The 18,569-nt window shown below is 41.4% G+C and overlaps 1 protein-coding gene across 1 annotated transcript in view; it reads left to right on the forward strand.

Annotated features, from left to right (window-relative positions):
- Window positions 1-1,740: 1,740 nt before the first annotated feature.
- Window positions 1,741-18,569, forward strand: part of LOC141334823 (carboxyl-terminal PDZ ligand of neuronal nitric oxide synthase protein) — an 89,351-nt gene continuing 72,522 nt past the window's right edge. Inside the window, exons 1-2 of the mRNA XM_073840049.1 lie at window positions 1,741-2,059; window positions 17,553-17,624. Of these exons, the coding sequence (XP_073696150.1) occupies window positions 1,949-2,059; window positions 17,553-17,624 (183 nt within the window). The 5' untranslated portion in view covers window positions 1,741-1,948. The remainder of the gene's footprint in view (window positions 2,060-17,552; window positions 17,625-18,569) is intronic.

The raw sequence follows: 18,569 nt of genomic DNA on the forward strand, positions 1-18,569 counted from the left end.
CAAATCTGTATTTCTTCTGTGTAACAAAAGAAGATTACAAAGAAGAATGTTTATATAAACAAATTTATTGTATGGAGACATTTATCAAAACACAGACAAGTGAGAAAGAATGTTTAGAATGACATGATGGTGCCTAATTAATTTTCTTTTTATTTGTGTGTGGTTCAGGTACTTTAGGGGACAAATGAGGGCAATATTCAAAATCCTTGTTCTTGTAAAGACATTTTGTGGTCCCCCTGTGGAAAAAAGCCTTGTAAAACATACAGAAGTTTTTTTGAAAATCTAAAAATGCAGAATGTTTCATGTGAGGGCTAGGTTTAGACTAAGGGGAGATAAAATACAGTTTGTACAAACCATTATGCCTATTGAATGTTCCCATAAAACATGGAAACACAGCATTGCGTGTGTGAGCTTGTTTTTCTATCCTGGTGGGGACTACCTGAATGCACACAGACTCATGGGAACTTGATTGAGGTCCCCATGGTTAAACAAGCTTAGAAATCATACAACATGTTTTTTTATTTATTTTTATTTTTATTTTTTTGAAAATCTAAAATTACAGAAAGTTTCCTGTGAGGGGTAAGTTTAGGGGTATAGGGTTAGGGTAAGGGGATAGAAAATACAATGTGGACAGTATAAAAACCATTGCGACTATGGAGAGTCCCCACAAGGATAGCAAACCGATAGCAAACCAGGTGTGTGTGTGTGTGTGTGTGTGTGTGTGTGCACGTGCACTTGTACAGCTATCTTTGTGAGGGCCAGAGTGAGTTTTATACCATCGGAGTGAGGACAAAGGGAGTAATATGAGGACATTTTGGCCAGTCATCACTTTCTAAAACCCCTTTAAAGGCCTGTTGAGGGTCAAGACTTGGTTTTAGGGATCATGTTAAAATTGGGTAAAGCTTAGGTTTCGGGTAAAGGTTTTTGTGAGGCACTGATAGGGTTTAGCGTAAAGAACTTGCATTGTCTTAATGAATGCCCTCACATGATGTGTGAACTATCCCTTTAAGATCTCTTTATGTATTTATTTGTTTGTAATTTCCTCAGCAATAATGGTCTAAATATCCAGTGTTTCTTTGTTTATGGTAGCTAAAAATCCAAACTGTGGGTCTACACAGAAATTAACCTACTCTGAGAAATTTTGGTGTAAAAATTGTGACAACTATAGGCTCAATCTCCCTATACATAACCTCTCCAGTAAAAGTCTCCACTGCAGGTTCTAGATTTAAAACACTGTAAATTCAGATTTCTTCATTGTGGAGTTAAACCGAGTTAAGCAACAGAAACTATTAATTATTTGTATATTAAAATATAGGCTACTTATATTAAAAACATGTAGCCAGGCAGTGCACCAAAATCAAGGGGTAAATAAGTGCTTACCTTGTTTTTTTTAAACGTGATATTTTGCATATACTGTATGGGAACTGGTTGTATCCCATTGTAATTCATCTATGAACTATAAGGAAGTACTGCTTTTATTATGCTAAATGTGGTGTTTGAAAGACTTGCAGGTTGTTCCCAAAGCAGACGGAACTTTGCTCTATGAGAATTGCTTTAGAGATTGAAGAGAGCAACGCAAATAAGGCATGTCATTAGAATACGAGACGTGCAGAATCCACCCACAGCGCCTCTTTTAATAAACTTTTCCTAGCTGAGGCACTTGAACAACTTGAGCCGAAGCCAGACTTGTATAAACGCAGCTGATGTCTGCGGGCTGAGAGAGGGGGAAAGAGGCGCCCAACCCATTTCTTTTGTGCTGAAGCGCCTGTGATTTCATTGAGCTTTTCCCGGGCTGCTACTATAATGGGCTCCCTCGCTTTGAATCGCTCTTGTATACGCGACTTGTTCTCGGCTGGGTAAACTAGAGCAATCTTTTTTAGTTGGCAGTAGTTTTCAAGCTTGGGGACTGGCTGAAGAAATTTCTCGCCGTGCATCTGGACGGGTCCCAATGAAAATGCACGGGAGAAACAGGTACAACCTGGTGGACGATGTGGCGGATTCGCGAGTCCCGCTTCACAACGAGGAAGCGTATGAACACGGAATACACTTCCAAGCCAAGGTGAAACAGACTATATCTACTGTAAACATCGCTATTGTTATTATTGCTGGTTAGACTATCAACCGATACTTTTATGTAGTCATATGGAGAACATACGTCAAGTGGGCCATTGGCTGAGCGGCAGCAAGAGTAATTACACAGACAGTCAGGAACGATCATGTTTTGTGTAGCATCGATGACATTAGCCACCAACAATTGAAAATGTCACCGAGTAGACTTTTGGGTCGATGACAAAAATGAAATGTAAATCTTTTTACATTTGGTTTAAAACACACGTGCCAAGTTATTAGAAATGTAATCTTTATATTTATTTTGGTTTAATATATTAAAAAAAAAAAAAAAGTATTTCAATGACATAGTATTTTGTTTAGAAATTTTAGAAGAATGTATTTACAAGAGTCATGAATATTAAGTTCATTTGGGTTATTTAATGTGACCAAAAGCATTTTCTTTAAAAGGTAAGATATTTAAAATCTATGATTGAAAAAAGGATGATCTCACTATTTAAATTGTTTTCTTGGTAAATGACAAATGCTTTCTAGATGTTGGTTGTGCCATGCTGGCTTTGATCAAGTGATCACTGTGTTTTTTAAATTATAATATAAATTATATATATATATATATATATATATATATATATAGTTATATAGTTATATAGTTATATATAGTTATTTATTTATTCATTTATACAGTCAAACCAAAAATTATTCAGACATCGGATATAATTTTTGATATCATGATTTGTTTTACTAGTGGGTGCAGGACACTATAGTTCATTTATGTAAGTAAAGATTGGAAAAATAAAGAAAACTGTGACATATTATACCCAAAAATTCTTCAAACAGTGGACAGTAAAACTGACATAAATTTGTGACCAAAAAGTATTCGGACACTTTGACCGGACCATGTTGTGCTTAAGTATTTTTTTCTTTAATTGCTAATGCAACCTTTTTAAACCACAGACTGAACAAAATTAAGCATTGCTGGGTAATTGGTATAATCAATAACAAAGTATTGATATTTGTGTAAATATTGTCATACTAACAGTTGTCTGAATTTTTGGTTGATTGTAATCCATTATATCAAAGTTATCTGATGAATTTCAAGATAAAATTTCCCCAACCCCAATATATATATATATTACTATTATTATTATTTTTTACAGCCTTTTTTCTTTTGCATTTTTTTTACTTTAAACCCTTAAATCCCTTAAAATTCTTACATTGAAAACATGTAAATAGTGTATTTTTGATTAACTTTAAGACAAGAAACGTCACTGACTTGTATGCAAAAAGGTTTTTTCCGCATACTCTATTGTTGGTGACTGGCACAACTTTTTCAGTAATGGTTACATGGCTGGTTACACTGGTACTTTAACTGAGCCAAGATATCTTTTACACTCTGGAGGGTATTTGGTTTCTTCAGAAGCTGTGGTTAGATTGGACATATTGGATAGATTGGTTTGACTAGGACATTGGGTCATTAACATTTCATTGAATAAACCCCTACTCTACATCAATTCTCAGTCAGTGGATGAAGTTTTGTGATGGTCAGTGTATTTTCCCCTAGATAAACATTTTATTTAGTGTTATACATTAGATTACATCTTATATTCACATACTGCAACCATGTCCTGTTCGGCATACAGCATTTCTGACCTGCCTGGTTATGACCACTTGATAAATATTTAATTTGTGCCCATTAATGAAAGCCAGGACGTCCTTTAAAGTCTTAGATAACTCCTCTGTCTATTTTTAACATAGTCATTTCTTAAATACATCTACCTACTCAGACACTTGCATATTTCAAAAATATTACCGTCTGTTGTCTCATAAATGTCAAAAATACTGGTGTTTTCCCAGAGAGCTTTTCTGTAAGCTTTTCAAATCTGCAGACAGCTAAATGCCTCAGGAAACCTAAAGCTTTGTATACCGAGCCACTCAGAAGCCTATCGCTGAGTAATTTTAGCTTCAATTTGTGATGCAGGATTATCTTCCAGGAATTTTATTGGCCAAAGCTATAAAGCCAAGACCTAGAACCACTCACATTCACAGTCGCACATTCTGACTGCAGTCTTGCAGTCCTGTCTTTCAAAGCTTAATTCAGCTGTATAAGTTGCTATTTTTGCTGAACTGTTGTCAGTATTGCTGTCCCTCTTTGCTGGATTTAGACTGTGGAAGCTGGAGATAAGTATTTAAGGTCAACATCTCTGTATAGTTTAAGAACAGGTCATTACAGGCATGAAAGAACAAAGAATGTTGTTTGTAAACACTGAGCTTACTTGGACCCTAATAAGGTCTTCATTTCCAGTTCATCAATTTGGTCTTTGGGGTCTATATGACCCCAACAATTGATAGAGAAATTATACAAAAAATATACATTTTTAATTATACAAATAATATATATATTTTTTTGTTTACTTCTCATCTATTCATTAATGCTGTGTTTTGGGAGATATGAATTACTTTTGTACCTATTTACCACACAATTCCTCAACTACACCATAAGCTTGCCTATGAAATTTTAATTTTTTATGAAAAATTCACTTAAATTATGATCTAAATTTAATTTAAACTGTTTTTGGATATTGATCTAGGTGTTATGTGTAGAAGTACGCCATCCCCTGGTTAGAGATAAACCTTAATTCTTTTCAGTTTAAGAAATAAATAGTTTTGACCAGCAGAGGCCAATAGAGAGCCATTCATTTTACTGCATGTAGCCAACTGTTGTATTACAACTTTTGAAATACATTTTTTGAATTTATTTATATATAAACATAAGAAAGGACATTTAAAATTATAATTTTTTTTCAAATAGTAGAATTTTTGTAGTTTTGGTGCATTTTGAAATGTCTATTTTTACATAATGCCACATAAATTTTACAGAAAAATGGCACCTAAATGCCACCTAAAACACACCTAAAGGACAAGACTTGGAGTCAGAGTGTGTGTGCGTGTGTGTGTGAGTGTGTGTGAGTGTTTGTGAGTGTGTGTGAGAGAGAGAGAGAGAAAGAGAGAGAGTGAGAGAATACATGGGTGCATATGTAAGTGTGTGTTTGTTTGTCTGTGTTTGTGTGTGTGTGTGTGTGTGTGTGTGTGAGTGAGCATGTCTTTTCTACATCACATTTATGCTCTAGTAGTAGGCCCTCATTTCTGTGTGTGAATTTGATTTATGCCGGATTTATAGATTTTTTTTGACAAATGAAGAAAAAATATAGAGTTTTTTTTTCAAATTTCCCATTCATTTCAATGTGGGGTCATATTGACCCCGAAGACCAGATTAGTAAAAAAAAAAATTACATACCTTCAGAACAATCGAATCAAGCCAGGTTTTTTTTGTGTGTGTATAGACAGATTATGTAGGAAAAGTCACAAAATATTTTTCCTCTCAGATGAAGGGAACCCTTTTTTTTAATCGAGGAAACGTCGATCGGGGTCATATAGACCCCAAGGACCGATTGAGGGTTAAGCGTGTTATTTGAAGCTGGCACTGATCTATTCACATTTGAAAAATATGCAATGTTGGGTCAGTTGTTGTCATAGATACAGAAACAGAATGATTTGTTTTTGTACCCTTGGTTTATAGAAATATTTTTACCTTTATGATGGCATATATTTTGTAACCATAGAAAATGTTTTAATCAATGTACTAAGTAAATTATATGTGTAACTACATTTGACATCTTCTACAGAAAATGCAAGTGATGCTTGTGCAGAATTATTTCTGAGGTTATTCTGGATGGTTGCTTGGGGGTTTTATGCATTAGTTTTGAATTTGGTGTGGATTTTTGGTAAGTGAAATATGTAAAATGAACATTTTAATCCTCATTAATTGCCTGCCAATTCTGACCAATTCAACGATGGGTTACAGATTTCTTTTTATAGAATTGTATATGCAGATAATAAGATTTGAAGCAATGCAGATTTGCACAGGCTAATGTCTACTGATATTTTTAACAAATTTACAAAATATCATCATCATGTAAGCTTGATATACAGTGAGGTCAATAAGTATTTGATCCCCCTGTGATTTTGCAAGTTCTCTTATGCTGAGTTCAGACTGCATGATTTTAGCCCAAATTTTGACTCACCGACAGGTTTTGAGAAATCGCCGACAAATGCCCGAAATCACAGGCAAATCGGTGCTCGTTCACGCGAGTGACAATCACACAGTGTGAACTATCAAAGACGCGATCTGAGAGAATCGCCGACACCCGTGAGATATTTGGCATGCTAAATATCTGGACCTGTCGGCGATTCAAAATCATGCCGTGTGAAAGGTGATCTGACTGAAAATAACATCGGCGATTACCTACAGCCAATGAGACAGCAACATCCAGGCCAGTGGGAAGTTGGGGGAGGAGTTACGAAGGTATAGACCACAATATCAACAAGCATAGCTTTGGCTTCTTTTCTTTTCGCTGCAAATGAGTGCACATGCAATTTGTATGACAACCTTCTTGCGGGCTACCATTTTTTCATAATAATCCCAGTCTCACGTGAGAACTTGCACGACTGACCTCGCGTTGTTTCCATGTCACTTCTCCCGTGTGTTTGGTTGTGAGACGTAGTTTGCGGACCGGGACAAAGTTGTCAGTGATTCTTCCTATGGTAAAGTCATATAGTGTGAAACCCCCTGTCGCCGATCCATCGTGCAGTGTGAACACAGCAACGGCAGAATGCTACCCCAGATAGTCATGCAGTGTGAAAACATCTGTGACGCAATTGCTTTGAAAATCGTGCAGTCTGAACTCGGCATTACTTAGAAATCATGGAGGGGTCTACAATTTTCAGCATAGGTGCGTTTCCACTGTGAGAGACAGAATGTAAAAATAAAAATTCGGAAATCACATTGTATGATTTTTTTAACAATTTATTTGTGAATTACTGTGTCAAATAAGTATTTGATCACTTGCTTATCAGCCAGATTTCTGACCCTCAAAGACCTGTTATTTTGCTTTTAAATAGTCCAGCTACACTCTGCTCATGATTCTAAGTTAGTAGCACCTGTTTGAGGTCGTTAGTTGTCATAAAGACACCTGTGCACCCCACAATCAGCCGAAGTCTAAGTAGCAACATGGGCAAAACCAAAAAGCTGTCAAAAGACACGAGACAAAATTGTAGCTGGAAAGGGCTACGGGGCAATTCCCAAGCAGCTTGTCAGAAAATGGAAGAGGCTAATGATGACTGTCAATGTCCCTCGGACTGGGGCCCCACGGAAGATCTCTCCTCAGGGGTATCAATGATGTTACGAATGGTGAAGAATCAGCCCAGAACTACACAGGAGGAGCTGGTCAATGCCATGAAGAGAGCTGGGACCATTGTTTCCAAGGCTACTATCAGTAATACACTAAGACGTCATGGTTTAAAATCTTGCATCGCACGGAAGGTTTCCCTGCTTAAGTCAGCCCATGTCCAGGCCCGTCTGAAGTTTGCCAGGGACCATCTGGATGATCCAGAGGAGTCATGGGAGACAGTCCCGTGGTCAGATGAGACCAAAACAGAACTTTTTGGTCTTAACTCCATTCGCCGTGTTTGGAGGAAGAAGAATGATGAGTATCATCCCAATAATACCATACCTACAGTGAAGCATGGGGCCGGAAGCATCATGCTCTGGGGGTGTTTTTCTGCACAGGGGACAGGACGACTGCACTGTATTAAGGAGAGGATGAACGGGGCCATGTATTGTGACATATTGGGCAAAAATATTGGGTTCTGGAGTGGCCTTGCCAGTCTCCAGACCTAAATCCAATAGACAATCTTTGGAGGGAGCTGAAACTCCGTGTTGCTCAGCGACAGCCCCGAAACCTGACAGATCTAGAGAAGATCTGTGGAGGAGTGGGCCAAAATCCCTCCTGCAGTGTGTGCAAACCTGGTGAAGAAATACAGGAACCGTTTGACCTCTGTAATTGTTAACAAAGGCTTCTGTACCAAATATTATTATTTTTTGACTCAAGTGATCAAATACTTATTTGACACCGTAATTCACAAATAAATTGTTAAAAAAATTATACAATGTGATTTCCGGATTTTTATTTTTAGATTCTGTCTCTCACAGTGGAAATGCACCTATGCTGAAAATTGTAGACCCCTCCATGATTTCTAAGTAAGAGAACTTGCAAAATCACAGGGTGATCAAATACTTATTGACCTCACTGTATATAAAATCATCATTTACTGAGTACTTTCAATTGGGAAGTGGCTGTCCCAAACCCCTAACCCCTAAATTTAAACTTATAAACTTATTGTTGCATTTTATTTCATTGTTGTTTTTAAAAATATCTTTTTGATTTTTTTTAAGTAAAGTTTATGCTCCGAAAACATTTGGTTAAGTTTCGGTAGTTTTTTGGGGTGTTATCACATTAAATTGTCACTACCGAAACAGTCACGACCAAAACATTTGGTTACGTTTCGGTAGTGACATCTTTGTTTTTGGGGTGTTATCCCATAAAATTGTCACTACCGAAACAGTCACGACCAAAACGTTTTGTTACGTTTCGGTAGTTTTTTGGGTTGTTATCACATTAAATTGTCACTACCGAAACAGTCACGACCAAAACATTTGGTGAAGTTTCGGTAGTTCCCCTTTCAGTCGAATCACTTCGACGTTACATTGGGATCTCGCTTGAGAGACCGATCATCTCTGAGCCTTATATACAAAAGGCCAATTGAAAATTGGCGAGTGGACGTGCGTGCCGGCCACGCCCCCGTACATACGGGTATATAAGATGGCGGCGCGCACCACTCAAACAGACTTTCGCTTCAGAGCTCTCATGCTCAAGCCTGCTGACTTCTCCAGAAGGAAGAAAGACTTCACGTTCCTGCTGCTGCTCTTCTCTGCTGGTGTGCGCCGATCGAATAGACATAATCTTTCTGAAAGAGTGAATTTCTCGGCGCCGCCAGCGGGGTCCTGTGGGCGGCCGTTTTCACGGCCACAAAAAGCCTCCTGCTCTCCAGTGAGCAAGCCCCATTGAGTGCACAGTGGTGCCGCGGTTTCCTCCCTGGGCAGAAGCAAGAGCAATTTCTCACGGCCGTGTAAAGACGTTCTTTTCAGAATGGCTTTCCGGCCGTGCGCTTCTGGGTGAGGCAGTTACCTCACCTCTCTGGACGGACATGAAAGCTGCTTCACATGTCTGGGCCCCGAACATGCTGAAGCAGCTTTCATGGATGGTTCATGCGTTCATTGTGAAAGCATGACCATGGGTATGTTGAGGACTCGCCGCTTGCTCGCGAGCAGGCCCCCCTTCGCGCCCCACGGCCGGCAAAGTTTTCCCGGCGCTGTGGCGAGGCACGAGGGGGAATTTCAAGTCACGGTGCCGAACGCTCCGCCGGCCCCAAAAGCCCTGCGGTCTTCCGCCCGCCAGCATACCCCCGTCGAGATGCCGAAGCAGTACGCCTCTTTAGGGGATGCTAACATCTACGCTCCCCGCTCCCGGTGGAGGGCCGGGGGCCACTGTGTACTTCAATGCTGCCGTCGGCCCAACGGTCAACGGTACCCACATTTTCTCAAAAAGAGGCTTCGGCCTCGAGTTTCCTTCCTGAGCAGCACTTACACTCCTCGGAACCAGACTTGCGGCCGGCCTTCGTCAGAGCGGGATCCAGGGAAGAAGGTAAGCACTGCTTAGCGCAGTTAGACACTTCTCCAGGACGTTCAACCTTCTGGGTTTTGTCTCCTTCCCTGTCTCCCCCTTGGCTGCCCCACCACGGTCACGTCGGTCAACGTTTCCTTGATACCACTACGCTGGTTGATACGGACGGTACGGCCCGGCTCCAGGTGTCCGCCCAGACTCAGAGGTACCCCTTACATTCTTTATTCGGGCAGGCGTGCCTCTGTTCTGCCTGCGGAGGTCGCGTTCCTACTGGCGAAGGACGCGATCCAGCCTGTCCCTCCCCCAGGACGAGGTCAGGATCTTTCAGTCCCGACTTCACATGTCCAGTTAGAGTGATGGGTTAATATCCGCCCTGGATGGAGCTCTGTTCCGATCCCTTCTCAGGCTGTCGGCACACATGCTCACGACGAAGCACATACAGGTATGTTTCCGTCTCCAGGGCTGGGTTGCAGTCATCTGCCTGAAGGGCACCCGCTGTCGCGTCTCGATTTTTTTCCCCGACGCACACCCCTTCTGCGGTCTGCTCCGGGGATCGAGCACTTCAGCGCGAGGTGCTTCCATTTGGCCAGTCCCCCTCTTCCTGCCTTCTTTAGGCCATGGGAGCTCCCCTGTCCCCTCTTCGGCAGACAGGAGTTCGCGTCATCAACCGTCTCTTCGACTGGTGCTTTACCAGCCCACTCGTGAGTTCCGTTGTGCGAATATAGGGACCTGGTGCCTCGGCACCCCCGCCATCTGGTCCTTCAGGCCAACCGAGGGGATTCGTTTCCTCGGTCGGGAGCCCGACTCGGTCCACAAGACAGCCCGTCTTACTACCAAGAGCGCGCAGTCAGTGTTGTAGTCCTTGAGTCAATCAGGCAATACAGTGGCCCCTCTCAAAATTCAGAGGCTCCTGGGGCACATGACAGCTTTAGCCGCTTAACCCTCTGGGGCCTGAGGGTGTTTTGAGGCCCTGAAGAAGTTTGGATGATTGGATAATTGGATAATAATTGGATGTCGTAGGCTAGAATTTTATCAACCAAATGATGTGAAAATCATCTCGTTCACTCGTTCAGAAAAAACAATATATTGATGTAAATTTTCTAAAACATGTTTTGTGATCGAAAGGGATTATTCATAGGTGTGGCAATGGCCCATGAATATTTAGCAATTCACACCTGAAAGACAAAAGAGCCCTCCCTAATGGCCCCATCAATGACTGACTTGACTAGCAGAAGAAGAAACAATGTGAGAAGATTAAAAAAAATCGTTTTTTAGATTATTTGTATTTTATTTACAACACAGTATAATCAAAACATACATAATGAAGGTCAAAGACACAATATTGAGCTCCCTCATCTAACCACACCGATGTGCACAGACTTTGTGGCATTTCTGAAAACTTTTTCTGAATTCAGTTCAACAAATAAAACAAGTAAATCTTACCTGATATTAAAGTGTGTGCACTTTAAATATCTGTATTTGTACTGTATTTTTATCTGTATCATCTGAAGTTTGTACAGCGCTCTCAGAGGAAAACAGTTTGAAGAGACTCAAGGAAAGGACAGCAAGATTCATCTGTTGAGCAGGTTTCTGAGCACTAAAAACAACAAAAGCAAAACATCTGTGAGCCTATTCATATTAGGAGCATCTATAATAAATAAATACACACACATACACTACCAGGCAAAGGTTTGGACACACTTCCCTTTACAGGGGAATAACTGGTATATAGTATATAGTCATAGATTCTAGCATTTGTACTAATGTAAAAAAGGACATGTAATATCTGAGAAACTAATAATTATCGTTTAGCACTATATTACTAATAAACGTGATGTAAACATACATTCAGTGTAAGCACACATATTACTTTTACACCCTACTGTTATACAATAAAATAAATAAATAAATAAGTATGATTCTACAGTCATAAACATATCGTCATAAATGCATCTCACAGTCATAATCACATCGTTTTTCTAGAACATTATAAATATCCTGGCATCGTGAGAGATGCAATGCAATCAAACGTACTTCATAATGTTTCATTTGATAAAGTCAGGAATTTTAGTTTGGAATAAGTCTTACTAGTAAAATGTGTACACGTTTTGTCAAAGTAAATAACAGCGAAAGCTAGTAGGAAAATGAAAGTAAGACTTACTCATGTAAATGTCTCCTCCTGCTGGGTTTGCGTTGCATCGCGTCCTTCTTGTGATCGTGGTAAATATAAGTCTTATTCCTCACAGCATATCTTCATTCAGAAACAAACTGTAACCAAGATGAACTTGAAGTCATGTTGCTTTGTTTCGGTGATGTGGGAGTTTCCTCGCGTACAGATACCCCGGTCCTTGCCGCGCTTGTGGCACATGGCTAATTTGCATATCTAAAGGATTTTTCGCTAGTGGGCGCGGTCACATTAGAGATAATTAGTTGGAACTGGATAGACTAGACATCTCCTTGGTTTCATATAGATTAATTTATTACAGATTATTTGTTTTTGATCAAACTTACTTCGTTTAAAAGCATAAATCTCAAGCTTTCAGTAGATATCACTTTTCTGTTTGTGTGCTGAGTATTCACCGAGTTTGAATGATTTAAGTGACGCATTTCTAAAAGCAGTTCGCGGAGACAGAGAAAACAGAAATCACCCTGTTTGTTTTCTTTATTCTAAATAAAAAAGCACAACTTTCTGCTGTTCTTGTGAGTGTGCACAAATAAAAGTACACACTCTACAGTTTCCAATGATGTATATCTCTAATTTGTATGACTAAAACCGACAGAGCATTTTTAGTGTCTTTTGCGCTGATCTAAAAAAAAATGAGCTCGTATCGCCGGCGATACAGCCGGCCTCAGGGAGTTAAGAGCCGCTAAGCTTGCGTCATGTGAGACCGCTTCAGCACGATCGAGTCCCATGATGGGCATGGCATCTCGGCTCACTCCGGACTGGCGTTTTCCCGCAGTATGGCCGACAAGCCAGCCCGTGGCTTACCACGGGTTGGGTTGCCATGTACGACAGAGGCTTACAACCTCCCCATCTGCTCCCATGGAGTCCAACGTGGCAGATTTTGCTACTTGCCATTCACTTGAAGCAGGAAAACTCAACCGTGCAGCCTGTCGGCTCTCACGGCAGTCCACCCACCTGCAGAATGGCGACTCCACCCCGTGACGCAGCTAGTTTGGAGTATATCGGTAGGCCAGCCACATCCGCTCGTCTTCCGATTCCTCCCATTGCCAGCTGCCGCTTTCAGAGTAACACTGGCACACAGCTGACCTCCGGGGCCCAAGTACGCCCTTCCCCAGCGAGCCTCCTTGCACAGACACTGTGCAAGTCCAGGGAGGACGAGGAGTAAGTCTGTTGGTTGCGCTACAAGAGTGGCCCACCCGGACTTAGGTCTTAGTAACCATCCCCTCGCGGCAGTCCCTCCCTGTAAGGGCACGGATTGACACCATAGACCTTTCCGGCCTCCCAGGCCGTGATAGAAACTATCTCTCGGTACCTAGCTCCCTTAACTAGGCTGGCTTGCGCACTGAGATGAGGTCTATTTGCTGGCATTCCTCTCGCTGAGAGGACCCACAGAGATACACGATTGCAGTAATGCTTCCCTTCCTGCAGGAGAGTTGGAGCGCAGGCTGTGCCCTCGACTCTCCGAATATATGCCGCCGCTTAGCCGCATATCACATGCAGTAGATGGAGCAAAGTAGGTAAGCATCCACTGGTCGTGAGGCTCCGCAGAGGTGCCTAGACAGCACCTCATACCCTCTTGGGACCTCTCCGTCGCCTTTCAGGGCCGCGGGATGCTCCATTTGAGCCACTGGCCTCAGTCGAGCTAGAATTCCTGTCATTTAGACAGCGCTCCTGACTGCCCTGGCTTCCATCAAGAAGGGTAGGAGACCTACAAGTTTTCTCTGTCAGCAAAGCGTGTCTAGAAATTCGGGCCCGGTGACTCTCACGTTACAACCTGAGACCCCGGCCCGGTTATTGTGCCCAAGGTTCCCCACCATGCCTTTCCGCGATCAGGTGGCGAACCTGCAAGCTCTGCCCTGGAGGAGGCAGACCCAGCCTTGCGAAGTTGTGTCGTTAAATATGTGAAACTGAAATCACTCGGCACTTCAGCCGCACCGAGCAGCTTATCTGCTTCGGGGTTCAGCAGAAAGGGAATGCTGTCCCCAAACTGAGGTCTGGCTCATTGGGTGGTAGATGCCATCTCCCTGTTATACTCAGGGACAGCCATGATCCTTGGCTCATGGCACCTCACTAGCAGATGTCTGAGAGCTGCGGGCTGGGCGACACCTAATACCTTCGCTAGGTTCTACAACCTTTGCGTAGAGGCCGTTTCTCCCGTGTCCTAACATAAGGACTTACAGGTGAGCGGGAGACCGGCCGGTGTCGGTTTGCTGCGCCATTCCATTCGTGCGCTATTTTCCCAGGATGTAGCCCCTTTGGTGAACCCTGGGTCCTCCATGCCCCACAGTCAGGGCTAGATGCGGAGTAGTTCCTGGCTGTGCTTCTGCCAGGGTCTCCTTCGCCCCGCAGGTTGTGGCGATACCTTTCATATTTCCAGCGGAGGATTCCGCTGTTTCCCTCGTGTCTCCCTAAAAACCTTTGTGGATATATTGAATTATTCTCATTTCCACATGTAGAAAATTTCATGTGCTCCGCCCCCCCAACCCATGCTTCAGTACAACTGGCATCCCTGGAAGGCCCCCTTATTGGGCCTCAGGGCGTTGGGAATGTTACGTTACACTTCGCCTGCCGGCACGTATACTTGTCAGCACGTGAAGTTGTGCGTAACGCGGTGTCAGGGTCGTGGCCTTTTCCATGGGTCAGTTCCCAATGTAACGTCAAAGTGATTCGACTGAAAGGGGAACGTCTAGGTTACGAAGGTAACCCTCGTTCCCTGAAGGAGGGAACGGAGATGTTACATTCCCCTGACACGCACCTGGCGTCGCGCTGACGCCGGCTTGATCGGCTCTTCAGCGAAAACCTGTTTGAGTGGTCCGCCATCTTATATACCTGTATGTACGGGGGCGTGGCCGGCGCGCACGTCCACTCGCCAATTTTCAATTGGCCTTTTGTATATAAGGCTCAGAGATGATCGGTCTCTCAAGCGAGATCCCAATGTAACGTCTCCGTTCCCTCCTTCAGGGAACGAGGGTTACCTTCGTAACCTAGACGTTTTTGTGGGTGTTATCACATAAAATTGTCAGCACTGAAACAGTCACGACCAAAACATTTGGTGAAGTTTCGGTAGTGACATCTTTGTTTTTGGGGTGTTATCCCATAAAATTGTCACTACTGAAACAGTCACGACCAAAACATTTGGTTACGTTTCGGTAGTTTTTTGGGGTGTTATCACATTAAATTGTCACTACCGAAACAGTCACGACCAAAACATTTGGTGAAGTTTCGGTAGTGACATCTTTGTTTTTGGGGTGTTATCCCATAAAAATGTCACTACTGAAACAGTCACGACCAAAACATCTGGTTAAGTTTCGGTAGTTTTTTTAAGTGTTATCACATAAAATTGTCACTACTGAAACAGTCACGACCAAAACATTTGGTTAAGTTTCGGTTGTGACATCTTTGTTTTTGGGGTGTTATCCCATAAAATTGTCACTACTGAAACAGTCACTACCAAAACATTTGGTTACGTTTCGGTAGTTTTTTGGGGTGTTATCACATTAAATTGTCACTACCGAAACAGTCACGACCAAAACATTTGGTGAAGTTTCGGTAGCGACATCTTTGTTTTTGGGGTGTTATCCCATAAAAATGTCACTACCGAAACAGTCACGACCAAAACATTTGGTTAAGTTTCGGTAGTTTTCTTAGGTGTTATCACATAAAATTGTCACTACCGAAACAGTCACGACCAAAACATTTGGTTACGTTTCGGTAGTGACATCTTTGTTTTTGGGGTGTTATCCCATAAAATTGTCACTACCGAAACAGTCACGACCAAAACATTTGGTTACGTTTCGGGAGTGACATCTTTGTTTTTGGGGTGTTATCCCATAAAATTGTCACTACTGAAACAGTCACGACCAAAACATTTGGTGAAGTTTCGTAGTTTTTTTTAAGTGTTGTCACATAAAATTGTCACTACTGAAACAGTCACGACCAAAACATTTGGTTAAGTTTCGGTAGTGACATCTTTGTTTTTGGGGTGTTATCCCATAAAATTGTCACTACTGAAACAGTCACGACCAAAACATTTGGTTACATTTCGGTAGTGACATCTTTGTTTTTGGGGTGTTATCCCATAAAATTGTCACGACCAAAACATTTGGTGAAGTTTCGGTAGTGACATCTTTGTTTTTGGGGTGTTATGCCATAAAATTGTCACTACTGAAACAGTCACGACCAAAACATTTGGTTACGTTTCGGTAGTTTTTTTAGGTGTTATCACATAAAATTGTCACTACTGAAACAGTCACGACCAAAGCATTTGGTTAAGTTTCGGTAGTGACATCTTTGTTTTTGGGGTGTTATCCCATAAAATTGTCACTACTGAAACAGTCATGACCAAAACATTTCATGAAGTTTCGGTAGTGACATCTTTGTTTTTGGGGTGTTATCCCATAAAAATGTCACTACCGAAACAGTCACGACCAAAACATTTGGTTAAGTTTCAGTAGTTTTTTGGGTTGTTATCCCATAAAATTGTCACTACCGAAAGAGTCACGACCAAAACATGTCATCATTGTTTTGGTAGTGACAAATAGGAACACATAATTCTAGGGATGCACCGAATATTCGGCCACCGAAAATTTTTGGCCGAAAATGGCCCAAAAGGGCACTTAATACTTCATATGCTGATATTAATTTAGTTCCCTAATATTTTTCTTGTGCCCTGAACATGGTGGGAAAAAAAATAAAAAGAAACGTATTTTGTGTAAGGTTTGTTTTTAAAAGTCGGTTCTTGAAATAAAGCTCTTCATTTTTCATTGATTACTGCAGTGTTATTAGGGGTTAAGAAAGTCTTAATTATGATTTCAGGTGGTCTTAAATATGGGGACTGAAAGACAAGAATTGCGATGAAACTTCAAAAGGCTATCCATTGAATAAATATGAGCGCTGCACGTTTCAAAGTCATTTGCTGCGCTGCTTTGTATACTACCAGTCTGACAGCGCCTCCTACTGGAAGAGAAACGCATAGTTGTAAATGTGAACTGATGGATCCACAAGATAATGTGTTATAAAAAATTTAAACTATTAAATAATTTAAACAAAGACAGTAAAGTATATGCTATTTAAGTAATATAATACTTGATTGATAATAATTGATTTATTCTTTGAAACTTTAATATAAGTTTTTTGCAATTGCAATGCCTTGATTTTAGTAAGATTATTACACAGTCACAGCCATAAATGCAATGGTACTAATAATTGGCATAATTCTTTCGGTGTTTCGGTTTTCGGCCTTGGTTGCCTCTTTTTCGGTTTTCGGTTTCGGCCAAGAATTTTCATTTCAGTGCATCCCTACATAATTCTTTATTTGGGGCAAGTAAACAAAATTGTACGTATTTTTGTATGTTTTAGTATGTGGGTTAAAATTCTGTGATGTGATGTGGTCGCTACCAAAACATTACTGTCACCACCTAAAATGCGCTGTCACTACAGAAACATGGGATGTTTTGTCACAATTTGTCTAAGTGGGTCTCGAAGAACCACTAATTTAGAACATTGAAGCATAAATCGAGTTTGAGAAATGAGGCTTCTAGTGTCCTGCCAATGCAAAAGTAACTTGGCACTCATTAACCTAGAAAGTGTGTTTACTTGTGTTTGGGCAAATGAAGCCGCCTCATTAATTTTAGACTGGGTGATTTCTCTGTTGCAGATAATAACAGAGTTTCAACACAACTCTCTTCATCTAACATTCAAGCATGTGTTTCTTTTTGCAGTATGTTGGCAGCCTGGATGTCCCAAGACCCAACAGTCGTATGGAGATTGTCGCTGCTATGAGAAGAATCAGGGTAAGTTCTTCAGACACTTTCACTCACAGACACAGACTCTAAGTGCTGAGTAATCACTGCCGATTGGCCCACAGCAGCTGTTTTCTCAGACACGTATTTTGCAGCGTAGACTCATTAGCTGGGAAAAAAACAGCCTGTTCCTCTATATTTATCACATACTCTGCAGAGTCTACCAGTGTGCACTTAGTTTAGGGTGTATCCTGATAGTATTTTTTGCACCTGAGGTTTCATTTTTCATGCTCTGAACATTGATAAAAGAGATCTCACACACATACTCACAGAGACTGGGGCATAGAGAGCCTTGTTATTTCCCACAAATGATCTCTGCGGGGTCTACAGCAAGTGGAAATTGGAGATGACTGACATTATTTTGGTTGATTGGTCAGCTTGTGTATGTGTGTATCCAATATATACTTGCCATGTACTCACACAGACCCTCATAGTTCAGACTGAAGACCATTTCTAAGACAAATTAAGGTGGATTTGTTGCTTGATCGCATAGAGCAGGATTTTGTGTGTGTGCATGGCTTGTTACCTTTAGAGCTTGTGACAGGCCTGCTAGGAGATCAAAGTGCTTCAGCTGCAGATTTTCATAAACCTTTCCATCCTGTATTAGTCTCTTCTCTTCTCTTCTCTTCTCTTCTCTTCTCTTCTCTTCTCTTCTCTTCTCTTCTCTTCTCTTCTCTTCTCTTCTCTTCTCTTCTCTTCTCTTCTCTTCTCTTCTCTTCTCTTCTCTTCTCTTCTCTTCTCTTCTCTTCTCTTCTCTCATCTCATTAATTACTCACCCTCATGTTGTCCCAAACCCGTAGGACCTTCGTTCATGTTTTGTACCCAAATTGATTTTTTTTTTTTTTAATGAAATCCGAGAGCTTTCTGACCCTGCATAGATAGCAACGCAACTGAAATGTTCGAACGGCCCAGAAAGGTAGTAAGGGCATCGATAAA

This window comes from Garra rufa, chromosome 5 (assembly GCF_049309525.1).
Source record: "Garra rufa chromosome 5, GarRuf1.0, whole genome shotgun sequence".
NCBI lineage: Eukaryota > Metazoa > Chordata > Actinopteri > Cypriniformes > Cyprinidae > Garra > Garra rufa.